Below are 16788 nucleotides of genomic sequence, written 5' to 3'. Positions count from 1 at the left end.
AAGCAGCTGAGTGAAAAAGTGACGAGCGGTGCCAAAAGCCCGAGTTGTCACAGTTCCTCATGTCTGCACAGTTTCAGAAGATGCACTGAAAGCAAGGATGGCGCCCCACTGAGAAGTGATTGAGTGATTGTCCGCTCATCCTGCGCTCATTGCAGGCACAGTGCCACCGAAGTGGAGTGTTGGGCTACTTTAAAATCATTTCCCCAGTGTATGTAGTTGAACTCACAAACATCGAGTCCACTGTCTGTGTCCCACCACCTACCGTTTGGGTTTTTAACACTCTGTTCTGCACCTCACTCTTTTCATTTTCACTTAATAAATCTTGGAAACTGTTCCATATTTGTACTGATGGCTCCACTTCATTTGTCTCACTGGTGACATAGTATTCTTTTGTATGGAATGTGTTTAGCAAAGAAGTATTTAAGTAGTCCCTTATTAGTAGAGGTTTGGTTGTTTTCAGTCTTTTGCTACTACAAATAGTACTGTAGTCAGTCTTGTTGACTATACAGCTTTGTGTATATGTGCAGGTGTATCTGTGAGATAACTTTCCATAGGTGGAACTGCTGGTTTCAGTTTTGATACATACTGCAGAACTGCCCTGGGGAGAGGTTAATGGCTTTACACTTCCACCCTCAGGCATCATAAGAAGTCATGTTTCTCCAAACCCTTGTCAGCAGACTGAATTATCAAACTTTTAGATGTTTGCCAAGCTAGAACTCATTTTTGAAGTTACCTTGTTCATATTTCAGTGACTAAACTACTGTGAACAGAAGCATTTGGCTGATGTTAATGTATTTAATTGCTGAGGTCTGTCCTCCTTATTTGATTGGTCTTTCTGCTTTGTTTTATTTTAAACAGGTAGTTATGCTCGTCCTAGCTTGGAAATTGGATGCACAAAACATGGGTTATTTTACTCTACAGGAATGGTTAAAAGGAATGACGTCTCTACAGTAAGTCCTGAGGCTACCCTGGGGCAAGGGTGGGGGGTGGGTGCCCTTGCCCTCCCCTCGCTGCCTGCCTGCCTCCCCCCTGGGGTCTCATCGAGCCTGGCTTGGGTGACTGAAGGAACGCCAGGGGATCTGGGCAGGCTTCACCTGTGGCCATAGGTGTGAAGACCAAGCCCCATTTTCCTATGATGAGGAGGGCTATAATGGATGAATTTTAGAAATTAAAGTTTTTATACAATGTATATTGTTTATTTTAGTATTCTTCTAGAGCAGCTCAATAGAAATAGGCCATCCTTTTCTCATATATGTGAGCCACGTGTATAATTTAAAATTTTCTAATAGCCACATTTAAAAAAGTAAAAAGAAACAGGTAAAATTTATTTTAATATATTGTACTTAATCCAGAATATCCAAAATATTATCATTCCAACATGTAACCAATATTTTTAAAAGCTGTTTTACCTTCTTTTTCATATTGAATCTTGAAAATCTGGTGTATATTTTACATTTATGGTACATCTCAGTCTTCATTAGCTGCATTTCAGGTGCCCAGTAGCCACATGTGTCTAGTGGCTACCGTATTGGACAGTGCAGGTTTAAAATCAAAGTATTAGCATCTGGTTTATAATTAGTGAGAAAAGTTGAGTAAAGTATAACTTATAAGTAAAGATATTCAATATCTTTTATTTGATATATTCTGATATTAGCTGTGGGCAAAGTTAGAACTTCCTTACTCTAGTGATTAAAAAATAATAATAATAAAGATTCTGTTTATGTCACCTGGGCCAGAATTGAGGGGAAAAAATCAGTGGTTTTATGTGTTCACTTCGTGCTTACATGCATGTGTGTCTGTGCGTGTGTGTTTACATGTGTGTGCTTGCTAAGAGTTTCACTCAAGAAAACAAATTGTCATTCTCTGTTATTCATTGAAAGATACACTTGAGGTGGATGGTGAAACACTTCAAATGCTATTTGAAGGGGAAGTAGTGCTAATTCTTAATACAGAAACTGATCTAAAGCACTTGAATGGCTTCTCTTTCTTTTTACTTTAACTAGGAATAATAGGCTTCAGTTTTTACTGGATTAAAATTGGAATTGAAATGGTTTTATGGTTTTATTTAAATAATTTTGTAATTTGCCAACTTTCAATATCATTGTCCCTTTGGCATTGGTAACAGTGCTTCATTTTAGTTGTGTTTTAGTAGTTTTATGAGGCCTGTTCACTGTTCTTTCATTTGAGCCTCATAGCTACCTAGGCAGATCAGGCTTTACCCTGCACATTTTACAGATGGGCAAACTGAGGCTTAGAAGGGGTATTTGATTTGTGAAAGAAAGTGGTAGGATGGGAGGAAAACCTAAGACTTCTGATTCCTCAGTCACATTCTTCCTCTGACAGCTATTGTCTGATGACAAGTGCATTTTAGGTAAAAGCCAAATCACCCTTTTACAGATACGCTTTCCTCTCAGCATGCTCTAGAATTTTAGGGTAAAGTCTCTGGAATCTCTTAAAATTGTGTATGTCGTGTTGGGGAACACCTCCTTACAATTTCCAGCCTACTAACTCCTGCGTTGTTTTCCGTGCTGCCTCCCTTCGTTGCTTTCCGGATAGAGCACGTGATGGCTGCTCCTTTTTAAGTATCCTTGTAATGATGAATGCACAGCCAAATCAAGATTTTATTCATGGCTTTAGAGAAGGCACCATCAGCATTTCTTCAGGCACAGTTTCATGTGTCTTAAGCGGGTGTAGTATCCATTTTTGTACAGTTCTAGATTCGTTTTTACATTTGCCTTTACAAAAGAATATCACCCCGTGCCAGGCCTTGCCCATGTTTTGAGGATTGCGTCGCCTGGGAACTGAAATACACAGTTTCCTAGAAGAGGCCTACGCGTGTGTTCATGGGGTGGGGGGCGCCCCACAAGCTCTTTGTGGGGAACTCTGCTCGCCGCTTTGTGTGACACGGGTAGTGGCAGGTGGATTCCCATAGAATGCTGCCACTTGGCCCTCGCAGTTTACAGTGTCGTAACAAACCTGATCCACTGTGAAGGAATTGAGGAATCTGCTTTCTTCTGTGAGATGAAACTCTGAGATTAGTTTCCTCATCAGTGAGGTGAAGGTGATTACTCACAATAACCTTTAAGGTTCTTTGTAGTTCAAAAATAGCACAATTTCAAGTTTTAAGAACTTCCTCCCCCTTCCCCTCCTGCCTCCCTAGGCTCGTCATTTGTTCAGCAAATATTTGAGTGGCAGAGGTGTGCCAAGCACAGAATTCTAGGTCCTGGGGAAACAAAAGCCATGAACAAGACAAAGTCCATTTGGGGCAGGAGCTTGGAAGCAGTGTTCAGGCAGAATATCCAGAAGTAATAAGGTCACTTCTCTTTATGCTACTTGCATTTATAAGGTATTTGCACCCAATAAATAAGAGAACTCAGAGGCTAATCCTTTATATGCTCTAAAGATGGAAAGTAGTCCATCTTTTGAATGATCTATTTTGTCTTCTATTTGGATTTTTTCTTTTTTTCTCATTTTTGGCTTTATTAAACCTGTCCAGTGAAGTTTTACAGACTCAAGCTGGAATTAAAGTGTATATAACAAAACCTTTTCTAAAAAAATTGTAACTGTACAGTGAGCGCATGCTAGAAATAGGAAGCCCATGGGTTTTGGAACCAGAGAGTTTTGAATCGGTTCTGCCACTTCCTGGATGTCCCTGGAAATGTCCCTAAAACCAGGAACGTTGAAGTGATGAAATGTGGCTTTCCCCAGGGCACCCAGAAATCAGTCTCCTGGATGCCATCTGGAGTTGTGTGCTTGGCCTCTCCAGGGCCATGTTTTGTGACTCTTGGAAGCAGTGACAGCAGCTGGTAGGGAACATCTATCCCCAAGTTCCCGCAGTCGTTCTCAGAGAAGGCACAGCTCTTGATTGATTGATTTATGTATTTATTTATTGGCCACATGGCTTGCACTTGGCAGTGAAAGCGCCGAGTCCTAACCACTGGACTGCCAGGGAGTTCCCAGCTCTTGTTTTAATTGACTGTTTTTTTTATTGCCTTGTTCCAACGTGTGGTTTAAAGTTACCTCTGATGAATTAAGCTTATAGAGTGTTTAAGCTAAACAAAACAAAACCCCAAAAAAGTGTGTTAGAGTTGTAGCTAACTTTGCAGAGAACTGGTGATGGGCTGGAAAAATACCTTTGGGCTGACCAAGTGAAGGGGCAAAGGCTGTCCCGGGGTAATGGGAGAGAACTACCTTTGGTTTTATAACCTTTGAGGATTATTATCCTGATTCTTGTTGCTTCTGACTGTGTTACAGCAGCAGAGTTCAAACAAGCAATCATTTCATTCCACAGCATATGCGTATTTTCTTACGGGGAAAGATGCCCCTTAGCGGTTTGGCACTGTCCCTGTATGACCACCGCAAGTTTCCTTGTACGTGGTACACAGAAAAGCAGGGGGAAATGTATTGAATGATGTGGCTGCTTTCTGAAAAGTCTCAGGCGGAGCCTGTTTCTTCACAGGCCCTTTGTTTGAACTGAGCCCCTCTGCAGATGGCCTTGTTGAGTGGCCACTAGATGGCAACGTGCGGTTCAGACAGGGTGACTCAGCGGCCTGTCTCCCTGATGGGGGTTAGTCCACAGTCTCCACAGGACAAGACCCCTTTTAAAGCAGATTAAACCCCTTATTGACAGTATCGTCTCTAACCCATCCTTAATAGATGCATGAAGTGAAAATTTTACTTTGGGCATTTTATGCTTGACACTCCAGATGAGCTCTCCGAGCGTCTTGCAGACGTAGGGACGTCTTTGCCAGTGTGGCTGGACTTGCTTCCAGGCACGCTGCAGACGTCATATTCACCTTGCAGCGACTTTATTTTCTTTTAGCTATGCAATGGTCATCTAAATGAGTGGTTCCTGCTCTAGAATCTGATGAAACAAACAACTGCTCTTCTTCCTTTCATTGGGCAGGACTAACTAAACTAAACCACTGGCCCAAATCTGGCCAGTTTCCTGTGGTTTTCGTCCTTAACCTTCTTTCCAAATGAAGAGGGGAACCTTGGCCTTAGATGTTTTGGGGTTAGCTGGTTTCCCTCCTCTTTGATCCTCCCCCATATTATTACTAATAAAATATTATTCGTTATTTATATACATGATAAGAAAATCGAGCCATATAGTAGAGTGCCCAATGCAAGGTAAGCCCTGCTCCCACTCCTACCTCACAGGCTCTACTTACTGCTTTCTTGTGCATCCTTTTAGCCTCCAGCAACCCTCATTTGGGTTCTGGCAGTAAATCTCTGTAACTAGGCTATCAGTCAGTGTCTCTTTTTTTCCTTCCCTAACCTTTCTCCGCAGAGATCCAGAGTGAGATTTGCAAGATGGAAGCCTGATCACGGTCTCTCCCATGATAGGAGGTGGCTTCCATTGTTTCTAGGATTCAAAATAACCTCCCAAGACAAACAAAAAAACCCACTGTGGACCACAAAAACCCTTTGTGGTCTGGCCCTACCTCCCTTTCAGCTTCATCTTGGACCACTTCCCCTCTTACTCTACCCAATCCAGTCACAGTGGTTTTCTTTTAGTCTTTGGACTTGTCATGCTCCCTTCTGCTACTGGGCCTTTGCACATACCGTTCCTTTAATGTGGAAAGCCCTCCCCTCCAAAAACATCTAGTTTCCACCTATCTTTCAGCTCTCAGCCTACATGTCAGTCCCTTAAAGAAGGCTTTTCTGACTTCCAAAAGTCTAATTTTAATCTTTTTTAGTTTTCAAAAACATCAGGAAGAAACAAAGCACATTCTAAATTGTTGTAGACTCATAGAAATGAAATATTTACTGTAACTTTTGACTTTTAGATATTTTATCATCTCAATAGATCCTGGGGAGTTTTTTGTAGATAGCTCCAAAAAAAAAAAAGCTTTCACAAATTTACTGCTAAAAATACATTAGTACACTCTATTATGAACCATATTTTAGTTTATAAAGTACGTAAAATATTTACATTGATAATACTTGTAATATGTATTGTCTATACTTAGTAGGAGGTAAAAGCTCTACAGAGAAACGCAAGGATACACATGCAGCATTGAAAAGCTTTAATATTGTCAGTGAAAATGATAACTCTTTGTTCTCATTTTTAAGGGCTAGATATTATGAACAGAAAATTAGTTTGTAAAAATAACCAATCAGTCTACTTAAGAAAAATAAACAGTGTCACTTACCTGTGAAAATAGATTGTCATCACTAGGGGCTCCCTGGAGAAATAGCTGATTTCAAGTTTAGGGTAGAGAGAGTACAAGGTGAGCTAGAATATCTTGTGCCAGAAAGTGAGGACGTGCTCAGAGACTGACGGGGGCCATGTCAGAAGGACACTGGAGCCAGCTTGAAGGGGCCACTGCCCAAACAAGGACAATTTATGCATCAAAAAGAATGAAGACAGTAGCAGATTATAACACTGAGTAAAAGGCAAAAATCCTTAAGTCCAGAAAGTAAGAAAGATGGTGAGTAGAACTCTTTATAGAACAATTCCAGCCTGTAAGTGTAAAAGCATGATAGAATTAGAAAAATCACCATTTTGTACCTTCAGATGTAAAACTGATTCAGCCAGGGATCATCAACAGATGCTAAAATGTTTCACCTGGTGAAATGTTGTTGAGGAACAGGATTGTCAGTCTCCAGGTATCATCCCCCAGATTACACACCGTTTCAGAAGGGCGAAGAGTACCGTTAAGTGGAGAATCTGGTGGACGCTGCCTTCACCAAATGAATCAACTTAATATCACCAGTAATGGGCCAGACTGACTTTATGAGCCTCCTCACGGGGTATACTGAGAAGGACATCACGTGGAGAGTTCTTATCATGAGCACTTAATCTAAATATAATCATAGGGAAATTATCTGACAGACTGAGATTCTGCAAAACAACTAGTCTGGTCTTTTAAAAAATGACATTGTCAAGAAAGAAAGAAAAAAGGCTGGACACCTTCTAGATACTAAGGAGATAGATACCTGAAAGCAGTGCATGAGCCTTGACTGGATCCCGGATGAAAAGAAGCAGCTGGGGGAAAATTGGGAAATTTGCGCATGGGTCATATATTAGCTCAGAAAGTTAACATTTCTAGGATATTAAGAGTGATGATGGCATTGAAGTGTTTAGGAGGAAAGTGGTATTATGTTGGCAGCTTACTTTCAAATGGTACAGGAAACAGTGCACGTACGTGAGAGAGCGAGCACAAATGTGACAGTGCTCGTGGTGGACCCAGGGGATGGGTATATGGGTGCGTATTTACTAGGCCTTCAACTTTTCTGTACATTTGAAATTTCTTAAAATAAAAAGTGTAGGAAAAAAATAGCTCATCGTGGACATGTTCCAACTCCAGGGTTTTTATTGTCTTTTGGTATTGTGTTTTATATTACTGCCCCACGTTAAAAAAAAAACTCGGGTTATAATTTGCCTTTATTCTGTTTTTCTAGATGTGATACAACAGAAAAACTCAGAAATACTTTGGATTACTTAAGATCATTATTAAATGATTCTACAAACTTTAAACTTATTTACAGATATGCGTTTGACTTTGCACGGGTGAGTTCTCTGGAGCCTATCCAGATGTTTCCCTCTCTCTCCCTCCCCTTTTGAGGTTTGTTTTATGTACTACAGCAAGGAAGTTGAATAAGCTACTCCCAGGATGCTAGTTAGAATTTCTCTCTATGTGTACACTTTCTACACTAACTGATTCTGGGCAAGAATGTGGTATGTCAGCAAAAAGCTCTAGTGACAGACTATTAATAGCTCTTGAGATTGGCTTAGAAGTAATTTGTAAATGGGCATGTAATAGACACTGTTCTAAATGTCTCTTAGGTAAGCTTGACAAATCTTTTCCTTCTCATGAAACAGCAAAGCTTCACCCATTGAGTTTACTGGAATAAGTTAGTCAGATCAAAGCCAGTTTCATTTTGGGTGCTATATCGTATCTGAAAATCGTTTGAATTTCAAACGTAAGCTAATTTCAGTGGATGTTATTCAAACATAATTTATAGTCATCATTTTGAAAAGTGATCATCTTGTTTGTCACGTAGTGAGCCAGTCCAAGTAGGTGAATAGGTGGTTCTACTGGAGTGACATAAAACTGTATTTTTCAGCCTGGTCACCGTAGGTAGCGAATTCTGAGGTATAAATTGGCATTGTGTTCATTCACCGTCCACGGCCCCTATGTACGATGACACTTTATTGCAGAATGGTGGTTTCTGTTATGTTTGTGTGTTTGGTGGGTTCAGGTGACTAGGCTTTCTTGATTGATGATTTCTTTTTAATCTTTTTTTTTTTTTAAGCAGAGAACTCAGTGACAAATAATTCTTTTTTCTTACCACCTTGTTGATCTTTTCACTTTTTCTTCACTTTGGCTCTGTTAGCTCAGCCAAAGGTTTATTTGCTGATGAGTTCCGGTGCATCTATAATAACACATTAGTAGTTCACTGTGATGTCCTCACTTGTGAATTTTTGCAACCTTCAAGTAAAATCAGGACATGCATGAAAATTTATAGATGTTAGAAGCAATATGGTGAAATTCAGTTGCAGTGTTTTACTAAACAGCGTTTGTGTAAATGTATATAGAATTTGTTTGCCAGATGCTTTTAGAATAGATGCATAGTTTTTAGGATTAAATGTTTTGTTTCATGAGTTTTTTTCCTTCCAAAGTCAGCAGTGTCCTATTGTATGGGCAAAAGTTTGTTTAGAAGCATCATGCCTTCTCACGAAAATATTTTCTAACTTCCTTGTTTGAGGGTCAAATTTTCCCACATATCCACTGCTTTAGAACTGGCTTCCGTTTTGCTCCTCCCTGGCTTTCCATCCCCTTCTCGGCTGGTCACCGAGGCCCCTTCTGTTGCCTCTTTCTTGGTGCTTCCACCACAGCCTTGGGGTTGAGGCCGTGCCCCTCGCCTGTACTGCTGCCGTGGCCTTGCGTCCACGTTCTGTCCCTTCTCACCCACACTCACACCAGTAGGGTGTCGTCCATCTTCCTTCATCCTGGGGCCACTCGGGCACCTTCAGTCACCGAGCCATTGCACCCATCGCCTCCGTGTGAGTGTAGTGCTTCACCACCGTGTGGATGGTACAGTTGCTCCCCCCGCAGCTGAGTGACGGATGGGATGGTTTTGTCCTCCTTCACAGAGGAGTGGGGAACTTGGGGCAGGGCCGCCTCGTTGCTCAGCGGTAGGTTCAGGACTCAGACTCAGGTTCTGGCTCCAGGTCGCGTCTGCGGCTCCCTCCAGGCCCTCGTAGTCCAGTCCCAGGCTTCCTCTCCCACAAGACGCCTGTGTTGTGCTGACGTCGAACCAGCAGTGCGCTGAACCTGCCGCCTGCCTCCGCCTCTCTGCTGCCTGCCTTTTGTCCCGCCAGGCTCTGCTTGGAGCCAGGTCTCTCCCCCGACTGCTCCGTTCAGCGTCGGGCTTCTGGGCCCAAGCCACGTGCCTCCACTGTCACACAGAATCCTCCTGCCCCGGAGAGAACACGTGCCCGCACTTACATGGCCCTCGTGTCCCTCTAGCTGCGCCTTGGAGTTTGGGTACAGGCCTGCATTTTTTCTGACAGGTTAAGGGAGTGCCTGTTTTCTTTCATCATATCCCTGGGAGCAGCCCACAGAGATCTTTGCCTTTTAAGGAGAGTATCAGTAATATCAGCAAATTAAGCCCCTTTATGTAATGATGAATAACAACCACCCGTATTTAATCATTACCAAATAGATTTCAGTTTAGCTAAAATATGCTGTAAGATGAGTTTGTTATTGAATCCTTTGTTTTGTTTGGTTTAACTGTATCCCACAAGTGTCGAGGTGTTGTGTCTTCATTTCCATTCAGTTCAGAATATTTTCCAGTTTCCCTTGTGGTTGTTTTGGACTCATTGGTTATTTAGAAGTGTGTTGGCTTGTGTTATTTGCCAACTATTAGGACTTTCCAAGTAATCTTTTTATCGTTAATTCTGCTGTGGTCAGAGAACATACTCTGGACAGTTTCTGTGCACTAAAATGCGGGGAGGCTTGATGTGTGGTCCAGAATATGGTCTGCTGTGATGAATGTTTTGTGTGTACCTGAAAAGAATGAATATTCTGCTGCTGTTTGGTGAAATGTTCTATAAATGTCAGTTAGGTCAAGTTGGTTGATAGTGTTGTTGAGGTCTTCTGTATCCTTATTGATTTCTGCCTACTGTTCTATCATTTACTGAGGGAGGAATGTTGGACTCTCCGACTATAATTACTTCTGTCATTTGTATCATTTCTTGTTTCATGTATTTTGAAGCTCAGGCACTAGGTTTAGATAGACTTAGTATTATGTCCTCTTGAAGAATTGACCCTCTAGCATTATGAAATGTTTTTCTTTATCTCTGATAATATTCCTTGTTCTGAAATCTACTTTGATACAAATATAGCCATTTCTGCTTTTTTTTTTTTAATTAAAGTCTGTATGATATATCTTCTTCCATCCTCTTTAAAAACCTATTTGTGCCTTTACATTTAAAGTGGGTTTCTTATATATAGCATATGCATAGTTGGGTCTGACAATATATGTCTTGAGATGCTTAAACAATTTACATTTAATGTATTTATTGATATGGTTAAGTTTACATCTCCTAAATTGCTATTCATTTCTCTTTTTGTCCCATCTGTTTTTGTTCCTTTTTTCCTCTTTTCATGACTTCTTTTGGATTGAGGGGTTTTTTTAGATTCCATTTGAATCATTCTTTTCCACTATTGTCTTATTAGCTGTGTCTCTGTTTCATTTTTTTGCAATTGCTGTAGGCTTTACGGTATACATCTTTCAATTTTCACAGTCCATCTTCCGATAATATTATACCACTTCATGTATAATGCAGGAGCCTTTACAATAGTGCACTTTCATTTTGCCCTTCCGTACTTTTTGCTGCTGTGTCATACATTTTACTTATACATGTATTATACATCTCACAATCTGTTGTTTTAGTCTGTTCAGGCTGCTGTAACAAAATACAAGAGACTCAGTAGCTTATAAATAATGGAAATTTATTTCTCATAATTCAGGAGGCTGGAAAGTCCATGATCACAGTGCCAGCAGGATAGGTGTCTTCCTGCCATAAGCTCACGTGGTGGAAGGGAGGAGGGAGCTCTCTGCAGCTGAGGACCCCACCTCCTATTACCATCATCTTGGCGATCAGGGTTTCAACATATGAATTGGGGGGGGGGGAGCAGACACAAACATTCAGATCATAGTATATATTAATATCATTTTTGCTTTAAATAGGCAAAAATATATTTTATATTTACCCAAATATACACCACTTGTGTGCTCTTTCTTCCTTTTGTGTGGATCCAGGTTTCTATCTGGTATCATTTACCTTCTGCCTAAAAAATTTCCTACAGCATTTCTCATAGTACAGATTTTCTGGTGATGAATCTCTAAGCTTTTATTTTGCCTTCAATTTAGAAGGTACTTCTCTGGACAAAAGATTCTAGATTGACCATTTATTCTTGTAGTACCTTAATGATAGTTCTCCATTGTCTTCTGTCTTGTGGAGTTTCTCATGATAAGTCTGGTGTCATTCATTATTCCTTTGAACATACTGTCTTGTTTTGTTTTCTGACTGCTTTTATTCTCTTCACTGCTTTTCAGCAAGTTGACTATGGTGTGCCTTGGCATAATTTTCCTTATGTTTATTCTGGTTAAGGTTTGTTGAGTTTTTTAGGTCTTTGGTCTTACAGTTTGTATTAAATCAGGAAATTTCTCAGCTGATATTTCTTCAAATATTTCTTCTGTTCTCCCACTCTCTTCCTTCTGGGGCTACAGTTATACCTATGTTAGATGCTTGATATTGTCCTGCAAGCTACTGATACTGTGTTCAATTTTTTTGTTTTTGTTTTCCCTTTGGATAATATTTATTACTATATCTTCTAATACTGATCTTTTCTTCTGCTAATCCTAGCCCCAGTATATTTTTCATTTCAGATACTATATTTTTCATCTCTAGAAATTCCATTTGTGTCTTTTTATATCCATTTCTCTCATCGTGATAATATTTTCTTCTACCTTCTTGAACATCTGGAATGTGTTTATAACAGGTGTTTTAACAACGTTGTCTTCTGGTTCCATCATATCTGTCATTTCTGTATCTCTTTCTCTTGGTTAAAATTTTTATCTTGGCTGTGGGCAATATGTTTCCGCTTCTTTGCATTCCTAGTAGTTTTTATTCTTTCTTTGTTGGATGCAGGGAATTGTGAGTTTTATGTTGTTGGTTGCTGGGGTTTGTTGTATTCCTTTAAATAATGTTGGATTTAAATTTTTTTTTCTGGTATATAGTTAAGTTACTTGGAATCAGATTGATCCTTTGAAAGGACTGGTCCAGAGCAGCCTCAGTCTAGGGATGACTTAACCCCACTAGTAAGACAATAATACCCTTCTGAGGAGTCTATCCAAGGCCCTATGTATTATGAGATTTTTTCCACTGTGGCTGGTGGAAATAGAAACTATTCCCAGCCCCATGTGAGCTCTGGGAATTTCTGCGTACTCTTCTGCAGTGATTCTTTCCCAGACTCAGGTGGTTTCTTCTCACATGTGCACAGACAAGTCCTCAGCCAGCGGCTGGGGAGACATTCTGCGGGTTTCCAGGTCTCTCTGTGCAGCTCCCCCCTTGCTGGTATTTTGCCCCACCAATCATATGCCTCCTTGGACTCCACAAACTCTGTCCTTTCCAACTCAGTCGGTTGGGGTTCCACTGGGCTGGGGCTGGGTCCCCCTCCTGTGCTGTGGCCTGGAAACCACCCCCACACAGTATGCTGCTGTCACTGGGGGCTTATCCTTTTTCTCAGGGGTCATACTCCTGTGCTGCACACTGACCAGTGCGTGAGAGCCATTGTCTCATGGATTTTGTTCAGTTTTCTGGTTGTTTGACGTGCACGGGGCGTGGGAATCTGGTTTCTCTAACTCTGTCTTGGTTGGAAGCAGAATTCAACCCCCCCACTTCTTCCCTCCAATCGTTTTCTTTTCCTACTAGAAAAATGACTCGTAGAGGTAATAACGCATAATTACACAGCAGACCTTTTAAAATTGAACTTTTAGTAAGAACTGAACTTTGTTATAGTTTTAATATCCTAAATATTCTCTATTGGAAATAACAATGACATATGTTAAATATTCTGAATTACCCTTTAATATACCAGGAAAGAAACTGTAGTACCAGAAAGTGATAAAATGCCCCTTTAACATCTCTCCACCAAAATTATAATCCTAAGAGTGCGATTGTTTTCCCCTCACCTTAGAATCTTGTAGCCAATTAAAAATAGTACTTGGTTGTAAAGTTATATTATTTTTCTCCTAATTTTACTTTGACCTGAACTTATTTGTAGTCTTAGGGATGGCAGAGAATTGTGAAACTTGAGAGTTGAAAGAAACCACAAGAGGACACTTGGTCCAGTCTTGTCACAATGCAGACGACAAGGCTGAGGGCCAGAGAGGAGGGGACAACACGATGGCCCGGGCTCTGCCCCTGAGTGCAGACCGTGTCCTCTCCAGGGAGCCACACCACCTTCCTGACTCAAACTGTCCACCGTCCTGTGGTGTCCTGTTCCAGGAAGATGGTGGGGTAGAGACTCAAGAGCTGAAATGGCCAGTTCCTTCTACAAGTGGAATTTTGTCTGAGTACTTTTATGCTTAGCGTTTTCCCCCTAATGTAGATTTTATTTATTGTGTAAACAAATATGGTTGTATGGATTCCTTAAGTAAAACAGCCGTTTTTGCCTTGATTCCTTTAAAAGGACCTAGTGAGAATAAGATTGGACAAATAGAATGAGATAAAAAGACTAAATATAGTGATTTTTTTGGTTGATCTGGACTAGTTATTAAATATGAGTTAAATTTGTTTTTTCTACATTCTCTGGGGCAGAGACAGGGTACTGTGCTGAAAGCCACAGAGTTGCCTCTTGGGGTTCTGAGAAGGATGAATGTTGGGCTGAGTGAGGTGCTGACAGCAGCAGCATCTTGGCACCTGGCTGAGAGTGGACACCATGAATTGACGGAGATGCCACTATCGGAGGTTTCCAGCAGTGCTGCCTCCGACAGTCTTGGTGTAGGAAGGCGAGAATGATGGGGAGGACTGAGGCAAGTCCTCAGTGGGCTCGGAGGTGGGGTGGGGGAGATGGGAGCTGAGTGGAGCTCTCCCACGTGACTGAGGTGGAGAAGCGCTGGATGGAGAGAAGGGAGGCCTTCAGGGTGAAGGAGAGGAAGGGCAGTGAGCAAGAGAAGAATGGGAGATTCCTCTAGAGGCAAGTCCTTGTTGTTCATTCCTTGCAGTAAAGCTTGAAGAAGTTGTAACGGAGGGTTTTGGGGAGGCCGAAGGTACCGGTAGGAATCGAATCCCCCTTCCTGAGAGGTGATCCTGTGACAGTTAATCTGTTGTTACAAGTCAGTCCTCACAGCCTGTCCCTTGATGCACCCACTTTTCCAGCTACCAGTGCTTTTACTTAGTTTCTGAGGAGGTGTTTCAAGAAAGTGTAAGAGGTCACAGGTGAAAGCTAACGTCTATGTCACTTCCATTTAATGGAATGGTTGTGGATGTTAGAATTCGCGAAGGAAAATTTTGCTGGGTCTTGTGTTCAACACCCCCCGTTATCAGAGAACTCTGCCTGGCTCTAATCTGACATCTGCTCTGACCATTTGATTCATTTTCTCTTCTAACTTGAGTCAGTTTCTTACTTCTTAACCAATGTGTTTGTCTACTTTCCCTTTCCACACAACCCCCAACGCATCAGACACACACACATAGGTACTCCTCTCTACTTCTACCTTGTACTTTCATCGTAAATTATGAGGAAAACAGAAGGTGGGCCTGTGCGAGGACAGAAGTAGGAAGAATATGTGGTCATCTCATCTGAGGTCTGTTACCCTGGACATCTTGTCAGCTTTACCTTTAAGATTACCGTTTGGTTATTGCCCAGATTTGCTCAGCAGTTGTTTGTAAAGCGAATTGGACTGTGTGTCTCTTAACATTGAGAGCTGTCTTCCCCCCTTCCTTCTCAGGGAGGTGGATTGGTACACGATGAAATGCTCAGGCTTGGAATCAGACTCCTGGTTCAAGCCCCAGCTCTTATCGATTGTCATTTCATTCCTGTGCCTCAGTTTCCTTATTTATAAATTGGGGATTATAATAATGCTTATCCTAATACGGTTGTTGTATTAAATGAGTTTGAAGTATGAGGCACTTAAAACAGTTTCTGGCTCAGTTTAAGTTCTCAGTAAAAGTTAACCGTAGAATTAGAAATAGTTGTTGAATTATTCTTCGCTGACATTACTTAGGTTTCAAATAATAATTTACCTTCCAAGAGTAGTGCATACAGTAATAGAATCTATGCCAAACAAAACGACTGTGGAGAGGCTGTGCCTGTTGGCAGATCTTTCTTTTTCTTTTGTTTTAAAGGAATTGTCAGTAGTTGAGCTTAATCAAGTAATTGCCTTGCAAACATTGTTATTTGAAAACTGTGCTGGGGTAAGTTCTAAGAGCATTATGGTTTAGTTTCACTTTTCCCAGTGGGAGGGCACTCATGGGTTTTATGACGTTTTTGCTTGTTTTTAATGTGTATTAAAAAAAAAAAAAAACTCTCATTCAAAAAACTGATTTGCTGTATTTTCAGCTTTGTAAACAACCACTTTTAAGATTTGAGTTCTTTAGCGCTATTTTTGCCTTCTGTTTGTTGAACTGTGGTAAGGAAGACTGCATTTTCTCTTTATATTTTGTAATCCTGTGGTCTCAAATGAGAGTTCCGTGACCTATATTACAGGTCTTCAGTGAAGGCCTTTTGATTTCATGTACAGATTTCTGACTTGGTTGTCACCATTTAAAATGGTTGTGATCATGGGCATTTATATACTATTTCTAAAGTTCATCTAGTCTCTCTCGAAAATCTTAAGGATTTCTTTTTTAATGTTGAAGATTTTTTCTTTATAATTTTAGTAATTCAGCATTCCCCTTTTCAAGTACAAGTCTTTAAGCTATTCAAACTTTGTGAAAATTGGAAGTAGATCATTTGACACAAGGGTTGGTGATACAGCGTATCTGGATACCTAGATGTTTGAAGATTAAATTTTGTTATATATTTATATTTGCATATTGACAATTAACTGTTTAATTACTTTGTTTCAGTTTGTGTCATTGGTGCCATTTAAGAAAAAAATGCTTAGTTTTCACATCTTACAGGAAGACCTGTGTTGGAACAGTCTTATATAAACAAAGGCAATATTTGTTTTCATTTTTGAACGTCAAATCAGAACTTGGTAAAACTTCATTATTCTCTACTCTACATTAGGTGTTAGTAGTCTTTAGCTTGAGTAGTGCATTTATTCCATATATGAAACATAACTTCATAGAATATTCAGAGAAGGATCCTTTGGTCTTGCAGCTGTAAATAAGAGGGCTGATCTCATCTGTAACTGAATTTTAAAATCTGTGTTTAAGGAAGACCACAAGGCAGAATCTAGTTGTGTATTATAGGGGGTTAGTACATCTTTGGTGTGTGTATAGAACCTGTTCGTTTCCTATTATTATTTGAAAAATAAAATTGCTTTTTATTTTGTTATCTTAGAAAATGAAAGTTGGGTTAAGAGGTGGGCAGGGAGAAAGGTTTCACTTCTTCTCCCTTAACCTCAGTGGGCCTTCTGGGGATGCTTGTTGACTCTGGACAACCTGTCTCAAGGTACTTTCTGCTTAAATTCTGACCTTGAGATGCAGAAATCTGCCGCTCGCTCCCTGGTGCTCCACGAGCAGAGTCACAGCATTGGTGTTGACAGTGTACTATTTGAATTTCCTGCGAGGGGTTTCTAGATGTCTTTGCTGTATTC

General features: G+C 40.6%; 1 protein-coding gene across 1 annotated transcript in view; it reads left to right on the top strand.

The window, feature by feature from the left end:
• CWH43 (cell wall biogenesis 43 C-terminal homolog) overlaps positions 1-16788 on the top strand; it is a 152575-nt gene that overhangs the window by 127592 nt on the left and 8195 nt on the right. The window contains 2 exon segments of the mRNA XM_082462517.1: positions 859-950; positions 7408-7516. Coding sequence (XP_082318643.1) covers positions 859-950; positions 7408-7516 — 201 coding nt within the window.

This window comes from Balaenoptera physalus (assembly GCF_965194825.1).
Source record: "Balaenoptera physalus genome assembly, chromosome: 5".
Lineage (NCBI taxonomy): Eukaryota > Metazoa > Chordata > Mammalia > Artiodactyla > Balaenopteridae > Balaenoptera > Balaenoptera physalus.
The sequence above is the reverse complement of the archived record's forward strand: the minus strand, read 5'-3'. Positions and strand labels throughout refer to the sequence as shown.